The sequence below is a fragment of the Galleria mellonella genome, unplaced genomic scaffold (assembly GCF_026898425.1).
Source record: "Galleria mellonella isolate WM207_F2 unplaced genomic scaffold, CSIRO_AGI_GalMel_v1 utg132, whole genome shotgun sequence".
In the NCBI taxonomy this organism is placed as follows: Eukaryota; Metazoa; Arthropoda; class Insecta; order Lepidoptera; family Pyralidae; genus Galleria; species Galleria mellonella.
In genome coordinates, this window is record NW_026441989.1 from 6,525,915 (window position 1) to 6,546,721 (window position 20,807).

The 20,807-nt window shown below is 31.3% G+C and overlaps 2 protein-coding genes across 2 annotated transcripts in view; one reads left to right on the plus strand and one right to left on the minus strand.

Annotated features, from left to right (window-relative positions):
• LOC113518046 (lachesin-like) overlaps nt 1-20,807 on the plus strand; it is a 252,845-nt gene that overhangs the window by 39,880 nt on the left and 192,158 nt on the right. The gene's annotated exons all lie outside the window — the stretch shown is intronic.
• On the minus strand, nt 3,053-3,934 carry LOC113518023 (NADH dehydrogenase [ubiquinone] iron-sulfur protein 3, mitochondrial-like). Its single transcript, XM_026902770.3, has one exon. The coding sequence runs from the start codon at nt 3,886-3,888 to the stop codon at nt 3,097-3,099; it is 792 nt and encodes a 263-aa protein (XP_026758571.2). The 5' UTR covers nt 3,889-3,934; the 3' UTR covers nt 3,053-3,096.

The window sequence follows — 20,807 nt, forward strand, 5'->3', positions numbered from 1 at the left end:
CACTTACCTTCCCCACCCAAGAAAATGATCTTTTATAATCAAATCATAAAAGCATTTCAGTTATAGTGTTCTCTAAAAGTAGGTCCTAGGTCTGCCTTATAAACTACTCTCAATTCGGCTACTACTCAAAATGACAAATATGATATCCAAAATCTATAATTAAATATGCCTATTTCTATTCCAAATTATTAATATAAATGTGTGTGTATGTTTTCAAAAATGTCTTTTTTAACAAAACAATTATTAACAATTATCAATAAACATGTATGTATTTTGAACATTTATTACTTGGACATTAATCATAAAAATAAAGAAAAATAAATAAATGCTTTTATTTTTATATTTATATAATTTCGATTACAAAGATTTTATTAAGTTAACAGATAGAAGATATTTTATCTACAAGTGGGTTAAAAAATGTAATCACACTGGGATTAAATAGTCATAATTTCTACTGCATATTTTATTTAATACAGAATCTTTAAATTCTTATCTTTGGTGGTATATTTTGATTTGTTATACAACTATACAAGTTGTACGGATAGCCATGAATTACTAGTATAAGATAACACAATATATTTCGACAATATATAAAATTACTAATATTTATCCGTGATTTAGCCCACGCGACCTGGACATATTGATTGACCGAGATAAAAACTATCAATGTTCTTCTTCATGCAACAATCTTTACTAATGTTGGAAATGTGAAACTGAGTTTTTTTATTTATTACGTCAGCGACTTAACGGTTTATCCAATTACTATGAAATTTGGTATATATGTACTATATAGGATGCAGAAAGAAGACGACTTTTACGCGGATGAAGTCGCGGGTAAAAGCTAGTATAACGGTATATATATACCAAATTTTGTGAGGATTGTTGGAGTCGTTAAAACAGTAATAGTTAAAAAACTAATACTCTCACATTTATAATATTATAGTAAGAATTTCAATAACCTACTTCTAAACCATGATAAACGCCAGCAAATCGCTGTATAATGAGGCATTGAAATCCAATTTGACCGAAACCGTCTTATGAAGTTAACTTAATGAAATGGAGATAGAATAATTAGCCACTTCCCGCTAATTTCCAAAGTTATTAATTGAAGCGTTAGAAAGGGCCGCCATCTGGTGTGCTAGGGCGGAACGGGCGGCCATCTCTATGTGTGTATGCGCTCTAAATGACGTCGTCTCATTGTGTCAGCACAAAAGATCATTAGCGAACAGAATAGAAATATGAATTTTCTACAATTAAATTATATTAAATTGTCATTTTGTATTGAAAACATGATAGGTGTAAAGGAAGGGAACGATTAAAGAAAAAGGATGGACTATGTAAAAGATGATATACGCATAACAGAGGAGGCTGAGTCCAGGTAGGACGGCTGATAGGGATTTGTTGAAGAGTACTGTGCCAACCTGTATTTACGTTATGTTTATCATTAGTGTTGTACACCCGACTAAATGGATCTGTATAATATGTCCAGTAATAATGATTTATTTTTCTACTACAAAGTTCGGAATAGTCAGGATGAGTTATGGATATACGTCCTACCTATCTGTTTCCATCGATAACGATGTCGTTGCTAAGCACCTTGTAGATTATAACATTTTATTCTGCTTATTATATGTATTTAATTTTTAATATAGCTTTTTCTTTTCCACTTTAATAGGAATATTTTAATAGAAAAGAATTAGTAGAACCTATATCGCTGTTTGTTTTTAATTATTTACAAGATATTTCAGATATTTGAATGGACACGATATTATGACCATGCCAAATAACGTAATAATAAAATGTTTCTTTATATGCATCATTTACAAGATCTTTCTAAAGCGTTGCGTTTATTTTAAGCATGCATAGTGCTGAACTAACTTGTCTAGTAATACGTCTTACCAATTTAATATTAAATTTATTAGTAAATATTAAATTAAAAAACTACCCTTCCGTTGTTCTCAAACCATAAAAGGTTACTCAACTTGGATAGTTGATGGATAAGGGTTCATCCTATCAAGTGGTTAAAATTTAAGTATTACTGGTTACTATGAAGATAAACACGATAGTAAAGCAGATTTAAATAAATTATAATTCATTGCATTCAACTAACATTTTACCATTTTAAATTAATATTTATCAGTTTATTATCATGAAAAATATTTTTAAAGGATATAATAAATATCGTATTAAAAAATTATAGTCTATTCTGTAAAGGTTAAAATTAAATATTGTATATTATTATAATATAAGATTTTCCAATAAAAAACTGTGCAGTTATAGTAGTATTTAGATGCAAGAGAAAAGGCTTTAATTGGCTTCAAACTTTTTTGGGTTTTTTTTAATGGGTGGGTATGGTAACCCCGTCTGCGCTGTTGGTATACACTGGCGGGGCACCAGTGATAGATGACAGATGAGAATGAAAGCAGGTCAGTTAGCCCATCCTGACGAATTTAACTAGAATTAGCCACGATGGTTTCCAGGAGGAACCACGTGGAGGTCGACCTGACAGGGTATATTGCTAGTAATGGAGATATTTGACCCCATTACTAACAATCCCTTTCCCCCCTATTTTTTTAGGTTGCTTGGATAATTATTATTTATTAGTTTTTATTTATTTATCTATTTAAAATTCAATGCACAATTATATAAGTAGGTGTACATATGGCGGATTTAACACCTAATGGCGTTTTCTATCAGTCAACTATGAGGCAAGCAGAAGATTAAGTAGGAGGTGCATTTAATATTATTATTTTTACCTGCGTCATTGTCCACATCCCCAAGATACGTTTATTGATCTAGATAAAAAGTAACTATTGTCCATCTTCATCCCAAATATAACGTGTTTACTAAATTTTTGTGCATTTAATGGAGATTATTTAAGTTTAGACACCAAGAAGTAAGAAAATCACTTTCACATTCACAATATTAGAAAAATATGCTAGCCAATTTAAGGGTACATCTAATAACTAAAAAGTAAATTCAATAAATTTTATTAAACTTCAAATGAATGGTAACATAGATATAATAAATTGAAAGAATTATGCTAGTAATAATGATAAAACAGGAAAAAAAATAGGAAATAGACTGACTTAAAAATTATTTCTTGTCTTGTTTGGGCAATGGTGGATTATTGTAACGCTCGTGGAAGTTAGTTGTGTAATTCCATGGTGACTCCAGTTTATAACTACGGAACTCTTGTGCAAATTCAACTGGCTCGTATACTATTTTTTTCAGTTCGTCATCATATCTGACCTCAGTATAGCCAATTAGAGGGAAATCTTTCCTAAGAGGGTGGCCGTCGAAGCCATAATCTGTAAGTATTCTTCGTAAATCGGGATGATGTGTAAATATAATACCAAACATATCGTATATTTCTCTTTCAAAATAATTACATACCTTCCACAGAGCAAATGCAGAATGTAAAGGAGTTAATTCATCGGTATAAGTCTTTACACGCGCCCGTTTTCCAAATCTCAGGCTGAGAAGACAATATACCACTTCAAATCTATACTCCCTGCTAGGCACATCTATTGCAGTAGCAGCCGAGCAAGCATTGAAGCACGCATGTTGGTGATGACATAAGAAACTCAACACTTGAAACACACCTTCGGGAGCGACCAGTATTTCCAACTGGTCGTTATGTTGCATTTGTACTTTCTGGACGTATTTAGGCATACACGCAGCGACATACATACCAAATTCATACAGCCTTTGTCGTTCACAATTGTCATGATTTCTAAGTGTGTGGCTCTTGTATTCAAGAGGTTCTAAACAAAATGGATTACCAACATCGATTTGATGTTGCTTGTTGAAAAATGAAGATTTATGAAAATGACGGTTGAAAATTTTCATAATACTTCTTCTTGCATACGATGATAAAATATTCATTTCTGAGCGAATTCAATGGACCCAAGTTTGAGAGATGAACGCAAGGTACAAATGTCACATTTATTTTATTTTATTTTGACGTAATATTGTCATGTCATATTTGTTTGTAAGATCCTTTTTGCTTATATAGCTAATGCGAGGTGACTTGGAAGGTGGCTTTTTTGGGATCATTCGCTTATATTTCCAAACTACCTGTTTTTCGTAGTTATATGAAAGAAAATCGTGAAAGAATGTTTATATAATAAAATGTCTAATAGTCCGACGAATAATCGAAAAAAAATCTAATGTGTCTTAATCAACTGTTAGTATATTATTTCATTAAAGTAATTTGACTCAATGATTGTATTTTTGATAACTCTATATATTAGGTAAGTAAATTATAACCATCAAAAGGACTTTTAAAAAAATATATTCTACATATCTACATATACAGTGGTATCAAACAGAAATCCTTGTTTCATATAAATGACAATAGAATAATGTCACTCAAGAGAGCTTTGCTAAATCTGAACACGGCACGATGATTTCACAGCCAGTCCCTACATTTTGATTAAAATTTTATTTTCGGGACTATTGTAAATAAAATGTACCATGACTGTGGTGTTTGGTTGCAATGAAAAACAATAATAATCCAAAATAAAGCCTTAAAGAATTCCTACATTAAAACATCACAATTTTCTTGCTATTTTTTTGATAAACATGAAAATTATTTTTAATGAAATATTTTGTGCTTATAGTAAATTCATAAGTTAAATTCATAATTCATAAATTCAATCACCAATATTAAAAATACGCAATAATGTTATTTTTATGAATGAATGATGAATGAACTTTAAACAGTTGACACACATTATCATTGTGAGTACTGTAAGCATTATATATTCTTAAAATTTTCTGTGAAACTGTGCAATTACAGAATCAAGGCTAATGAAGTTAATGATTATATAAAAGTATCTGTTACTCAAGTACGTTACAGAACGAACAAGGCTCTTCGGATGAAGTTTTCAAGCAGAAGTTTAGACATGTGTCTCGTAAGACTAGCGTTCTCTCGCGGGAGCGGTGCTCACACTTTATATAAATAGCTACTGAAGGAATAATACTAATTGTTACAATTTAATTGGCGTTTTAAAAATTATATACTTAAATGAGAATGGCTTTGAAATGTAATCAACATTTTCTGAAATTGAACAAGTTTAAAACAAGCATTTTTGGGGTTCCACATTTCAAAATAAAAAAAATTAACCTTCAGAATCACTTTGTTGTCCGTCTATCAAGATTTTTTTTTAGGAATGTGTGGAGGTATCAAGTTGAAATGAATATTAAATACTCGAGTCTACAATTACAGAAAGCTGTAAAAAATTAAATTTCCAAGTCAACGTAATAAAAAATGCGGCCGCTTATAGCGTATATTTGGGTATTTATATAAGGGAGTCAAAACCACAGAGTACTTTTTTATATACTAAAAATCAAAACCTTAGGCTAATTTCCGTTGACCTAGAATCATGAAATTGAAGCAATGTCATACAGCACAAGCTAAGGAAAACATCAGAAAACCCTAACCTCCTTATTCATAAAAACTAAAACCCTCTACAAACAAACTATTTATTTCAGAAATTAGCCAAAAGAAAGAGCCAAAACAGTTCTGTAGCTAAAAAGGTCTATTATTTATAGGTTATACATTTTTATAAATAAGGGGAAAAATGTGGTTCCCTCAATTTTTTTTTGTAAAGTTTTTTTATTCCCAAATACAATTTGTCAGAACCCTCTGCGCGAATTTGACTTGCACTTGGCTGGTTTTCTAATTACAAATTTGCCTTTTAATCAATCAAATCAATAAGTAAGAAAACAAAATGTCAGAAAACTCTTAAAATCTACCTAATCATCGTATACAAATATTTGTTTAGTAAAAGACTTTCTTAGAATCTCGAATGCCTTTTTATTGTTATTAGGGTCTGTCAACTTACTTATTTTTATATTATAAGTTTTTTCTAAAACAGAATGGCAACAATCAGTGGAATAAAATTACAGGGTTTTAAGACATAGTATCTTAGTCCTCAGGAATGGTAATGCATGATAATAGGTATTATAAACTTTTCTGTATTATTCATATTGTTGCATCGCAGGGAGTCAGTGGAAGCCTTTGGCTTAGGGTTGTTCCTTATAGCAGTTTCTGGGGAATGCCGATGTTCAGAAGTGGATAGATAATAGCTGAGATGATGATAATGATTCACGTTGTTCTTCATGTCGGTTACCACTTCCCACTATGTGCTCAATCAGCTTGATATCCAAAGGAATTGTGGAGTACAGACCACTTATGACTTTATATTATTATTTATATTATTATTTTCTATAAATCTCTAATTATATGATTATTATAGCCAAATTCTAAATTGACACACATCTCTATTGTTTCCTTTTGGCTTCCCTTCACGGCCCTAGTCTTTTATGTTCCTTTGATCAATATACATATATTTTCAATTTCCATTCCTGGTTTCCTTTGTCGCCCACATGAATTGCACATAGAATAAAATAATAGCTATATGTTTTCTTAATTATTATTTATGAGGTACAATGCTTACAATATAAAGGTACATATACAATTTACTATAGGTAGATACGCAACTAAGCAGTACAAATTAAGTGAGTGTACTATCTGAAAACATAGTCTACCTACTAATTTATCTTTTAGTTCCATACATAAAACAGAAAGCTCAGGCTGCACTTGATTCACTGTTTCCCGCCATCCAACTCCAGATTGTGAGCCGCAACACCACAACGTCCGGTTTCCGGGGGCGGGACAACGCATGCGCTGCATCCCGTGACGTCACACTATGTAACATCCGGTTCGCAATGCATTTTAAATAATGGTAGCGTAATGTCATCATAATTTCGTACGTTTTAGTTGGTTAAATGTTTTTATGTTATATATACACCATAAATTATATGGTATTTGTTGTTAATTATTAATGATTCTACTTTTCCGTTGGGTAAAGTACGAAGGTTAAATGATAACTTACTATTTGATGGTTATGATTTTTGAAATGATATAGTTATTACGTTTTGTATAATTCAACCATTAGTTGTTCATTATTCTTCTCCGATGATTGCCATAATGTCCTTAGTCACTACGAAGTACCTGATTCTATAACTCAAACCGTCAGAATGAAAAGTGAAGTAAGTAGATTTCTGTAGTTATATTGAAAATTTCCATACATAATAATAATAATATTCTTTATTATCAGGTACTTAACCCATAGAGATACAATTGTATTATAACGTACTCGGATAACATATAAAATACTATATAAAATATATAAATGTACATTTGTCCCAGTAAGATAATTATAACCATGTCAAATTCTGTTGATTGTACCACAAATTAATGACTTTTTATATTTAATAATTCATTATTATAATGGTTTATAAAGACATTTAGATGACAATTACGCTAAAACCGCTAAACAGATAACAATAAAATTTGATACACAGATATACTATACTCTAGAATATAGTCTGTATTATTTATTAAAATATAAATCATATATGTTACTCTAGATTTTAGAATTATATCGGATTTTCATTTTTATTTGTAGGAAATGTCACGGTAAGAATTAGTTATTAATAATTAAACTCTCGAGAGATACGTTTTAAACAAAGCAAGTTTTTATTAATGATTCAAATTGTAGCATAAATATAGATTTGAATTCAGACCGACTGCCCAGACCGGATACCGAGATCCCAAGTTTTCAGCTATGAAAACCCCTCAGTATCATTTTGAATATTTAACACAAACGTACCTACATTTAGCGGCGGAAGTGGATTATGCTAGATGAAAATGAAAATTAATTGCAGCACTGCTTTGTTTCGGTAAAAGATGGCTTTCAGAAATTGCTTGTAATTTGTACGTCTATAATTCTAATAATATTATAAATGTATAATAAGTAATGCCGTGTGGTCCCAGCTATGTAAGTCTCCCCTTCCTTTCCCGTGAGTGTCGTAAGTAGCGACTAAGAGAAAGCGAGGAATGGACAGCAGTGTTTTTCTTAAAACATCTCTGAAGCCTAACTGCAGTTGCCAATCCTCTTGCCAAGCAGCAAAATATTGGCAAAACCCTTGGAAGAGGCTTATATTCAGTACTGGACAGTTAAAGGTTGATATGGTGACAATAAGTAAATTCGTAATAAATATATATTATGGCGGTTTCGGAGAATTGTGTGAACAAATATTTCGACACAGGACTTTTATATATTGAACTTTATAGAGGATGAGAAACATGGATGTTGATGTTCCCCGTCGCCGAAGCGTAAGTCGGAAGTTTAAATTGACAAATAAATTATCGGCCAGATTTGGACTGATGTCGTTTAAGTCTATAAATCAAGGCAGATATCACTGGGCTTTTCTATACGGATTACAACTAGTTCGGTAAATTTTTGATTCTATCTGTAAAAAATAGAACACTATAATTTATATAACAAAAAATAAACAAATTTATGATTCCCTTCTTTGAAGTTGGCTAAAACAATAAATACTCTTATTCGATTTATTATTGTAGACAGCTTTACGAAATAAAGGAAAACGAATAGAAATTATTTTCCTTTATTATTAAGTAACCGTAAATATCTTATGAAATATAAATATATTTATTTAAGGTCTTCTATAGAACGTCTTATTTTTCGTATTCTTACAATATGGTTTTCTATATATAAAAGATAGTATTGTTAAAGGTAAATTAGGATACCTATTCTTTACTTAATATCCCTGTACATATATATTACTTACGTCATATTTATTAATTTAATCTTAATTGTACTGTCTTTACTTCTCTAAATATTATAAAAAAAAAGTCAAAGTCTTTATCCGCATCTGTCTGACTAATAAACACCCAAATATGTTCAGAAACTTTATATTCAATTCTACTATGATTTTATATTTACGTATTATCTTTTCTAACATTAATTAATTAAAATAATATAGTTAAACTATTATGTATCCCGTAACTATATAAACGTATCGAATAGTGATACCACTTATCATCATCATCATCATCATCATCCTCATCATTTGAGCCAATATCCATTTTCTGCTGGACACAGAACTTCCCAATAGACTGCAATAAAGAACGATCCTGAGCCACCTGCATCCACTGACTACAATGCATTTGAGGAGTGACACCACTAATTAATATTAATTCATATGTGAGATCACCTTTTTCGGAGTCTATTAAAATCTTGTGCTATTACAACAGATATTTTTTTTTATATAAATAAATCATATTATTTACGACCCGTACACGTATTATTTATTTAAAGAGTACTCCACACGCAACCACATATGCAAAAATAAAACTATTTACCCTATCTTATACAAATAAAGATGCCTACACATTTCTTCAAGGCGCTTTAAAGGGGTAATTTGTTAATGGAGTGGCCGCAAATCTGCCGTTATCTGATGCCACCACGACCCGCCTTTTCGAAACGAGTAAACTCCCTGTGGTTTCCTTTTTTTAAATAATGTTTGCGACGCGGCTTGTTTAGTACCCCTTTCGCGATAAGAACTCTTAAAAAGATATTAAGGGCTTTTAAAGAAATTGTCTCACTGATTTTGCTAAGGACCGCGATACGTTAACTTTGTTACACTTAGTCATTCTAAATTGTAAATCGTTTAAGGAGAAGCACGCCTAATGCTACTTTGATAAATAACTTTGATAAATAATTAGTAACATTGTTTATATGAAGTTAATAAAGATTAACTCTTTAGTAGTGGTTTAAATTACGTCCTAATAAATCAAGTTGGTTGTTTTTTTTTTATTTTAATAGGTGTAATATATAATTATTATATTCCAAATTTTTAAAACTGAACAACTTCTTTCAAAATCTCCAAAATCTATATATACATTACTATTTTAGAAATTAATATAAAAGGTATTTTTATGTATTTCAACATTCATACTTTTTTTCCGTAAAATTTTTGAGTTTGATAAATACTCTATATACATTGATTTGACAAAAGGATCAAACAACGAATTACAAACACGATAACTCTATAATTATTCTATGCACAATTTATATCATGCAAATTACACAAAATGCAGGTATGCTTTAATACGCGTCAACGCACACTCGTGCTGCAATACACATGTGGGTAAAATCGGTGTATCTAAGTATTTTTTTATGAATGAAAAATAATTTATTTACATTAAAAACATAGTACCAACCACAACATGTGGTATGACTGAACAATTTCACACGTTCTTCATAACCTATCAACACACCATAATAGGAGCGCAATGTGTGCGTTGCCCTGTTTACGTTATAACAGCTAGTAGTCATTAGAACAAACAAATCCGCCACGAAGCACCTTGTTTATTTTGAAACACTTGTTGAATGCCACCGTTACAGTTGTAGCATAATAAACAGTTATAATTTGTAATAACCGACTGGGTCAAAAAACCACTTTACGTGAATCATATTACGATTCATTTCGTATAGTACACCCGCCGATGAAACGCTATTACTCCGTTTATATTACGTCTGCAGCTCGAGATGCCAATTAAACTCGTTCGGGTATAGAAATTAATCATATTATAATTCGGGTAAATTCGCCACTTAATTTTTAACCCTTCCAATTTCTCCTTTTGGGTAGGATAAAATTATATACGTATTTATAAACTTTATAAAGGAGTTTATATCTTACCACGTCTACCGTGAAAGAAAGTAAATACACTCTCGCGTGTAGAAGAAGTATATTTATATGACAATTATTATATTATTAAGATTTTATATACAACTTTGTTATATTACAAGAAATAACGGCATGAGTTAAGGTATTTGTTCTTAAAAGGAATATTATTATGTATAACTAGTGTTATAACCGCGACTTCGTCCGCGTGACCGGAGTATATTGATTGACCTATAAATAGCTGTGTTTATATAATTAATTGGGTACCCTTAACTGTGGTTGAACACAACAATAGCTGACTCGTCCGTCATACTCGTATACGAATGCATCCTGTAGGAATTAATCTGTTCAAGAATATTGGGTTTAATTGTAAACTTAACAACTTAATGTTTTCGATACTCATTTTTTTTTATACCTTGTATAACTCTACTTTTGTTATAAAAAAGCAACAGCTGAGTTATTTGCTCGTTCTTTTCAACTGAAATTGCTTACCGTACAACCAGAAAGATTCGTAAAAAAAAAATCAAAAATGCTTATAATTAAGTAATATATATTTATTTTATTTTCAATATTACTAATTGACATTAATATTGATATAAGAACCTAATATTTTTTTTTTATACAACTTAGAATGGCAAACAAGCTGACGGTCCACCTGATGGAAAGTGGTAACCGTCGCCTATAGACATGAGCAGTACTATGGACATAACAAAGTATACTGTTTCATGCCCATTCCTGAGGATTCAGGTGTTATTCCCCTTATTCTTTAAAAAAAAAATGTATCTCTGTATCTATGTATGGAGAAGCTGTGTAAGCAGTTCATTATCATCTTCATCATCATCACCTTTGATCTTTATTGTTACTTAATTGATATTATATATATATATATATATATATATATATATATATATATATATATATATATATATATATATATATATATATATATATATATATATATATATATATATATATATATATATCATATTAACCATTAATTGTCCACTGCTGTACATAGGCCTTCCTTTATTGGGGGGTTCGCCAGTAACTGCGGTTACCAACTCGCAACAAGCATGGCTACCATGCTTGGCAGGCGAGTTGGTAACCGCAGTTAGGCCTTGGAGTTGTTTTATTAGGGACCTGTTATCCATCTCTCGACCATTAAGTTTCCTCAATCGCTTCTTACGATACCCATGGGGAAGGAAGAGGTGGCCTATTCTATGCCGGAATCGCACGTCAAATATAGATATATATTTGCATATGTAAGTAGTATGTGTTGAATGTATTATGTAAGTATATTTATGTGATTACAATGTGCAGTAGATATCCACTGTATGTGTTATACATATATTTTTTAAGTCAATATGGATACGTCTGTTACTGTTTATCTACAACAATCTTCAATTTTTCACCGCATAATTACAATACATTTGTTTTGCCAAAAATTTACTGGGGGAGAATACTATATAGCATTAAGTCTGTCTTTTGTAACAGTCATTATTTATAATGTGGTTAATAAAGAATAAATAAATATATAAATATTATTTCTGGAATTTACAGAATAAAAAAATGTTTATTATTTTTTTCATAAGAGACCAATGTCTGTAGCCATAACAACAGCATAAGCCCTCGCTTCTATTCCAACACGTAACTCTTATGTAGCTATTTGATATGGGATGACTTAGTCTCAATCGTTTGTATAAATTGACGTGAAATTTCATATAAGTGGCCACTTTTCCCTTGAATGAAGGAAAAAGCTTCCGCCGAACCTTTCACGATTGCCGGGCAAAATAAGTGTTCTCTTACTGCCCTTGTTAACCTTACGATGTATAAAGTTCGACATATGACAATAAGTGGGATACTACCATAATGTATATTGCAAAAACGTATATTACGCCCTCATTAAATTAATATTACCTTTATTTAATTTTTTACTATGAAATATGAACATAGGTACAACAGTAGGTACCTATATAAGTACAGTGAATTCACTGTTTGTCAACTTTTATAAGTTTATTGATGGATCTAATTCTTACTTGACTACTATTTTTGGTGTTTTGATATACTAGTTACATTAATAAAAACTACGTCAATGTTGCAGTATGAATACTCGCAGTTTCATCAGAATTTTAACTAGTACGCCACCTCCAGTAGTACAATAAATTACGTTTATAAAAGTCTATAAAATCCCAGTTGAATACAATTTTTTAATTTAGAATTCGTCTTTGAACTTTTAGTAATAAATGTTTATTGTTGTAGTATAACAAAGACTTAGTTTACATAACCAACAAAACTTCGGCCATAACCTGTCTTCTCAAGTCGAACAGTTGTTTAATTTTAACGTTAACAGTGTGTAGTGTTAACACTTTCATATAAATATTCATCTGATAAATCATCTTGCCAGTCGATATATTTCAGAAAAGTTGAAAAAGATCCAGTCACAATCGTAAAAAAAATGTTTGAAATAACGGTGCGACGGAGTGTTGGCGCTGAAGCAGCTATGAATAATCCTTGCCGTCAGTGGCACGCGAGCTCACTGCCCAATTAAAAACGTACTCTTTCCACGATTTTTAGCTTAGGATATTGCATAATAAGCCAATAAAATACCCCACTTAACGCCTGGGACCCGCCGGCTATGAAATATGCACTTTTCACGCTCATTACGTCGGATTGAAATTAAATGCAAGAAGTTGGAACTTGAATTTTACTCAGCCAAAATTTGGGCTTAGATTTCGAGGGTTTGAAAAAAAGAAATAAAGCTATTCAGTTGTTGATGTTGAAAAAATTGTATGAATGTAGATTTGTTTGCAAGTGACTCTGCGAAACAGTATGCTTTACATTTTTTTTATGAAACAGAATGGCAAACAAACTGTCACCATACCATGAAGAAAAATTATCAAAATGTTGCCCAGTAGTTAGTTTTTGTTATATATATTTTTACATATTTTTTAATATTGAAAAGTAGTACTTTATACTTGCTACACTAAATATAAATTACAGGTTTAAAGTAAAGGCTAGTTATCAATCCATTCTAAACGCTACACGTGCACCAAAGGGTCTCGCCGTGTTTTCTTATAAAATCTGCGCTGGCGTCTTTGTTAACATTGGTGCCTTTAATATATTGCTTTTGGTTGGAAATAATTTTTGACCAATTATCATACCCCTAACTTTATCAGTTTTCGAAAAATGGGGATACAAGCCTAAACTTTAAAATTATTTTTAAACCGATGTTGAGCATAATAATGAAGTTCGAGAGTACTGTAATATGATACTTTAACTATTATATTGCATGCTAATAATTTTGCATGCTTTAGAATATAAGGCGAACATTTATACTTCACCTAATAGATCAATATCTGTAAAAAACAATGTTCTCGCAAATAAATAAATCTATCTATCTAAGAAGAAAACTGACAAAAGGAGCTCATTAGTTCATATTACTAAATATAATATTAAATACCTATCATAGTTTAGTGGGAAAATAATTTTAAAGTATAAGATTGCAACCCCCATTTTCTAAAAATAGATAAAGTTAGGGGTATGATAATTGGTCAAAAAATATTTCAAACAACTAGCATATATTCAAGGCACCAGTGTTGACAAAGACGCCAATGCAGATTTCATTAGGAAACACGGCGAGACCCTTTTATATGGATTAGTATAGTAAATATATCAAGAGATGACAAACAAACAACCTCATCATAACTTTAGTAATTGTTAGTTAAGAACCATTGTTATGTATATTATAACTGAATAGCTGAATATTGGTACTGAAACTAACAGACAGCGTGAAGCATCAGTAACTACAAGTCTGGCATTGACGTGAATGCTTGACCTAGGACGGTACACCGTTATGCTTTGTTGTGGTATACAATTGACAATACCAATTATGGTCTAGTAATTGAGCTATTCGTGCTTTAAAATTAGTCAGTAGTGGGCAAAAGTGTTATTCATATTTTATTTAATATTTTATATTATATTTATATACTTGTTTGGTATTTTTAAAATAATAAAAATACAAATCGTGGCAGAATAAAATGAATACTGTTAAGAAAGTCGAATGTGTAATATAGTCAATTTTCAGATCTGCAACTGTATAGGCCAAATTGATTGTTGTCACATATCTCTAAATAGTATGAAACAAGTCGATGTATACGTCTGTTTTTCCGTTTACTTATTTTAAACCACGCAACGGCTTTTGATACGATTGCAATATACCCAACCAGGTCGTTCGCGGTTCTCCCTAGAAACTATCATAGTTAATTCCTGATAAATTTTATGGGGAAAGCTTTTGTATATACCATTTTTACCCACTAAAAAAAAAAAAAACCACGCAACGGTTTTTGATACGATTGTTACTGTCATTTAAATACTTTTTTATGAAAAGTTTGTATATACAATAGAATTGAATTATAATTTTGTGTACGTAAATTATTTAAGGGAAATCAATAGTCGGAGGATGGACAGCAGCTGCATCTTAAAATATCACCAAAGCCTAACAGCGGTTTCTAACTCGCCTGCCAAGCACCGCAACTATCTACTGGCACATCACCTCAATAGGGATAGACTATGTTCAGCAATACAGTTAATAGTTGATATCTTCATCATAAGTAGATTTGTTGTTGCTGTAAAATCTTTATTGTGCATATTTTACATTGGATATATTAAAAGATTTAATATACAATGGAGAACTTATCGCATAGAACGATCTCTTACAGACAACCTTTATTATTGCACACATGCAAATTAAGGGCGGAATTTTTTTTTTGATGGGTGAAAATGGTATGGTAACCCCGCCTGTGCTAACGGGATACGCTGGCGGAGCACCAGTGAAGGGTGATAGATGAGAATGAAAACAGGCCAGTTAGCCCATCATGATGAATTCATCAGAAATTAACTATGATAGTTTCCAGGGAGAACCGCGAGGAGGTCGACCTGGTTAGATATATTGCTAGCAATAGGATTCTCAGTCTCCATTACTAACAATCCCATTCCCCCCAGGGCGGAATGTTTGTTTTATACCAAAGTCCACTAAGTGACAACAATCATCAGGACATAAATAGCTATCATTATATACTCAGATGTGTTACTGTTTAAAATTAATTTGAATTACATATAAATCATAACCGCGAGCTCTTTAGTAGCATATTCATATAACTTTATCTACTAGTACCTCTCCATTCAATTATTATTTAATATAGTGAGCTATATGCAGTCAGCGTCCAATTTAATGCGGTTTTGACACATGCATGAACCGTTATAGGCGATTAAATTCCAGTATTGTTGTTGATATTCGGCTTTCAATTTAACTTTCAATGCACGATGGCATATTAGTGTGAATTTTCAGCGCGCGGTTTTTTCACACTCTTTTGTTTTCTTCTTTATTGAACTTGTAAATTGTAAATTACATTATGCATTTGTTTGATGTAGGTTTTACCGTGTGGTTACTGTATAGAATAGAACTGTCATCCCTTCCTTTTCCGAAGGTCCCGTAAAGGGCCGACTAAGGGAACTTATTGGTTGAGGGATGGACAGCAGAGTTCCTCTTAAACATTACCAAAATCACAACTGCGGTTGTTAACTCGACTGCTAAGCGTGAAGACTACTAGCAAATCCCCCTTGTGGGGGAGACCTGTTTATAGTAGTGGACAGTTAATAGTTGATATGGTTAATATATCATCATCAGCCATTATCCGTTCACTGCTGAACATAGGCCTCCCCCATAGACTGCCGCAAGGAACGCTCCTGTTCCATCTGCATTCATTCCTGCAGTGCGTCATGGGGGAGGGGATCGAATATGATGTATATTTGAAAGTGCAAATTTTTACGGGGATATTTTGAAACAATTAAATTATTACTTGCTCATTATAAAATGGTGCTTTTTGTATTTTAAAAAAATATATTAGGGCTATTTTATAATGCTCAATGTTTCATCTATATGTATATGATCTAGACGCACCCTAAAGTAATTTGTAATGTAACTGACCGGTACCTATTCATATCAATTCATATAATATTTCAAACAACAAGATCCGGCTGCATGGCAGACTAATTTAGCGTTCCAAGCCAGCGATCCGAAGCAGCAGGAATTTAAACATTTCTTCTAGAAACCGGGAGAGGGCGCGCCGAATCTATTTTACGCACATTACGCGGCTGACTTATGAGTTATTACTGCTGTAAAACTCAGCACACATCAGTCCATTTACCCGCTTTTTAAATATTACAAAGTGATTTTAATAAATTTCAACGCGGAAAGTTCCTGTTCCCTGTTTCAGGATTCCGTGGGATTCTATTATTATGACAAGGATATATGTCTTTCGATCTGTCTCGCATTTCTCACTTTTAAATAAAATAAGAGAGGGAGATGAAATAGATTAGGAACCTATAGCAAGTCAATCAAATATTAGCTCAAAGTTAAAGAGAAAGTTGTTAATTCTAAGGTGCCATTATCTATCTTTAAAAATAAAATTTCTATTTGTAGCCAAACCATCAACATGAACTAAAATTAAAACGAACAAATCTTAAGAATAAAAAGTAAGTGATTCTCCATCTCAAATAGTGTATACTAAATTTCGTGGTAATTGGTTGAGTCCACAAAGCGCCAAGAAAAGCCAATAAAACTCACTTTTAGATGTTTAATATAGCAGGTATTTAAGGCAAAACTACTAATGAATGCATGAAACCTATATTAAATTATGTTAGTGGTCTGTAATACAAACTCTCTTTAGAAGTTTACTATTAAATAATAATAAATTTCTAGAGATGGTTTTAGGCAGGAGCGTTATGAAATCCAGCTCAGCAAAAAAGTATATTAATTTACTGCACCTGTAACCCTTTGTTAGTATTCTGCTTTTCAGTTATCCAAATTGCTAAGTATTTTTTTATTGTTAGGAAAGTAAAAGAGCAGAAAGTCCACCTCATGGAAAGCGGCTACCGTCGCCCATGAACACTTGCAATTGTTTTGTATTGTTGCTTGTGCGTTGCCGGCCTTTTAAATATTTGTAGGCAGGTATTACTAGAAGATATCCCTATTTAGAGATAAAGCCACCTCACTACGTAATTTATTTAATTGCATCTTTTTTTTTAATGGAACGTTAGAACGTTTTCGTTTATTCATTTTATAATAGGAATTTTTACATTTCTGTTCATTGAACCTCACACATTCTTATAGTCAACATTTCGCATTTGTCTTCTCTATTTTACACTACTGCATTTACATTTACGCAGTAACATTTGTGACTTGATTACTCTTGATATTGCAGTTGTGTGATCTTATAACTATGTCGAGACTAGATGGCGCCGACTACGGTGGAACGACCACTCAATGTTAACGCGGATGGTATTGTTAATACATACTACTTGATATTTTATTGTTTAATTTATTCATAATAAATTAATGTATATAAAACATACATAAATAATATAATAATTGTATCTGATAAATACTTTATATTTATAACATTCATATATATAATTATATATTTTTTATTTATTCTTCGAAAACCTTAAAATATATTTTACGAAGAATTACTAATAAATCTCTATTGTGTATCACTAAGCATTAGTGAATACATTTTCCTCTATTCTAGATATACAATAAAACGATACCTATGGCCAATATTATATTTATAAGCACACCAATTTCATTGTCAGGAAACTAGGAATTGATCTTCATATCTTTACTCGTAATATATACCAGATACACATTAAGATATCTGCCTATATTCATTCTATTGCTTTTTGAAAAAATCCCAGGTAAAGTCAAAAATAAATAATTTAATTAGATTTTTTTACAAAAAATTAACAGCGATTTCAGTTATCACTCACAAACTCGTTTTAATACAATTTAATAATTAACAAAAAATACAGGCGAATTGACCTCTCATTTTCAAGTCTTTTTAAAATGCCAGTAACATAATTCTACATTTATACTACTATAGTGAAAATTCACATAGTGTGGATCTTCCGAATGTATTGAACCCTAACTAACAGGTCAAAGCTGAGGAAGTACACCCTACTCGTTGGGGAAGTAAATGTTGCCGTACAAAAATACAGTGTGACAGTGACTAATACACTCCAGACGTATTCAATATTTATCTCTTGCTTCTAATCATCTCATGATTACATCGGATTATAAGAATGTTTCATGTAATAGTACTTTTTCAAATTATCCAATAAACTCTAATATTAAAACAAATAAAAGTTAAATTTATATAACAATGATAGTTTTAGATGCTTTGAGTATTATATTTTTCAGTATTTTATTATTATATAAAGCAATAAACAGTATGTATATTTCACATCTAGAGTAAGTAGCGATTTAATTGACAAAGTCGAATTTACGACGGCGTTGGGAAGGGATTGTGAGAAATTAGGACATTATATAATATACTCTACAGGTAGATCTCTGTGTGATCCCCCTACACACAAACGTGGTTAATTCTTGATAAATTCATGAGAATGAATCAATTGATCTACTTTCATCCATACCTGTCATTCTTTACTGGTGCCTAAGCAACGTATACCGATAGCGTGGACGGGATTATTACTCCATTATCATATAATAAAAAAAACATTGACACTTAAATTACATACGTTATGTAAATTCACACATGTATATATTCTATATATCCAGTCCTACTACCACATAGACGTAGGTAAATAGATACTCCTATCAGAAGCACAGTTACGTTGTTATTTATTTTATTTAATAGCTATTTTATCCCGCATCATTATTGGGTATTTTTACTCAGGCCACTCTTTACAGCAACCTTTTGTAAAGGTTTTTTTTTCCTAAGAAAGAAGCTTATCTTAACAATCGTTTATGTTATATGAACAACGATCGACCTTTCGTTAAAACGTGATCTTTAGCAATATATATTCACATGAAAGTATTAAATCGCGTTTAAAACGCTTTTATTCAACTCCACTATAGTAGTATGTTTAAATCTTATTACGATTTTTTTTTATATTTTATATTTTAGTTAAACTCGAAAATAAGTAATTTGCAGAACACAGTACGTAGAGTAGATATCCGTACAAAGAAATATCAGTATGCCGAATGTATGTAATCGCATCACTTCGGAATGGCTGCACTTATTTGCATAATTCTTCTTTTGTTGTGTTTGTAATCGTCAGAATAAAATTCGTATTAAACTAAGTATTTGTACAACATGGTACATATAATAATGTTACAAAATATTTACATAAAAAAGTGAGTGAGTTAATCAAAAGATAGTAGAGGGAAATCTTCACACCCATGCGAAGGTAGGACGGGTAACTGGTTTTTAAAGATTGTGATCGATAAAACTTTAGTTACAGATATTTGTTGATAGATTTATATATTAAATATCATCATATCAGCCTTCAACTGTCTTCTGTTGATCAGAAGGATTGGGGGATTTTGGCAGTAATTGCCAAGCTTAGCAGGCAGATTGGCACCCGTAGTTAGGCTTTGGAGATGTTTTAAGTGGGACGCTGCTGCTCATCCCTCGCCCTCACTTTGTCGCCTTTTGCGACACCCACGGGAAAAGAAGGGGTGACCTATTTTATGCCGAGACCACACGGCTAATATTTCTTTATATTGGCCATAATTGTATATTAATGTGTAGGTATAATTACGTTATATATATATATATATATATATATATATATATATATAACTTCTTGAGACAAACTTTTATATACTGATTTAAAAGTATAATTTATTCCTATTATTTATCGTTTTTTAAAAATTTTTACTAAGTTCAAAAAATAGAATTTTAAAATTTACCGCATTAGTTCTAAAGTAGGAGTATCGATATCAGGACACACTTCATGTAGTTATAAAAAGCAGTAATATATATATATAAGAGGTAAAATTTGTTTCAACTTATAAAACTTATCTGTGAGTATTCTATAAATTCTTTCTCTAATAGAAAACAGAGCAACTAGCATACTATTCCTGAGTAATAAAGGCTACATTTTACATTGAGATTCCTACGGGAACTGGATATAATGACTTCAACTACAATAATAGCAGTTTTTATGAAAAATATATTTACAATTTTAAATTAGAGCAAGGATGGCTGGAAGTATTTTCAGCTCATTAGAACTGCAAATTTGTTACATCAAATTAAACAGTAATACGGTATTGGGATTTTTTTTAAATGACGTTATTAATTGGCACTTATTGGAAATTTAGATTAAGTTATATTACTATTTATTATACATTTTTTTTTTTAATTCTTTTACAGTTTATT

Bases quoted from the DNA above. Each gene is read 5' to 3' on its own strand.
- LOC113518023 (XM_026902770.3), bottom strand. From the start codon at position 3,888: ATGAATATTTTATCATCGTATGCAAGAAGAAGTATTATGAAAATTTTC.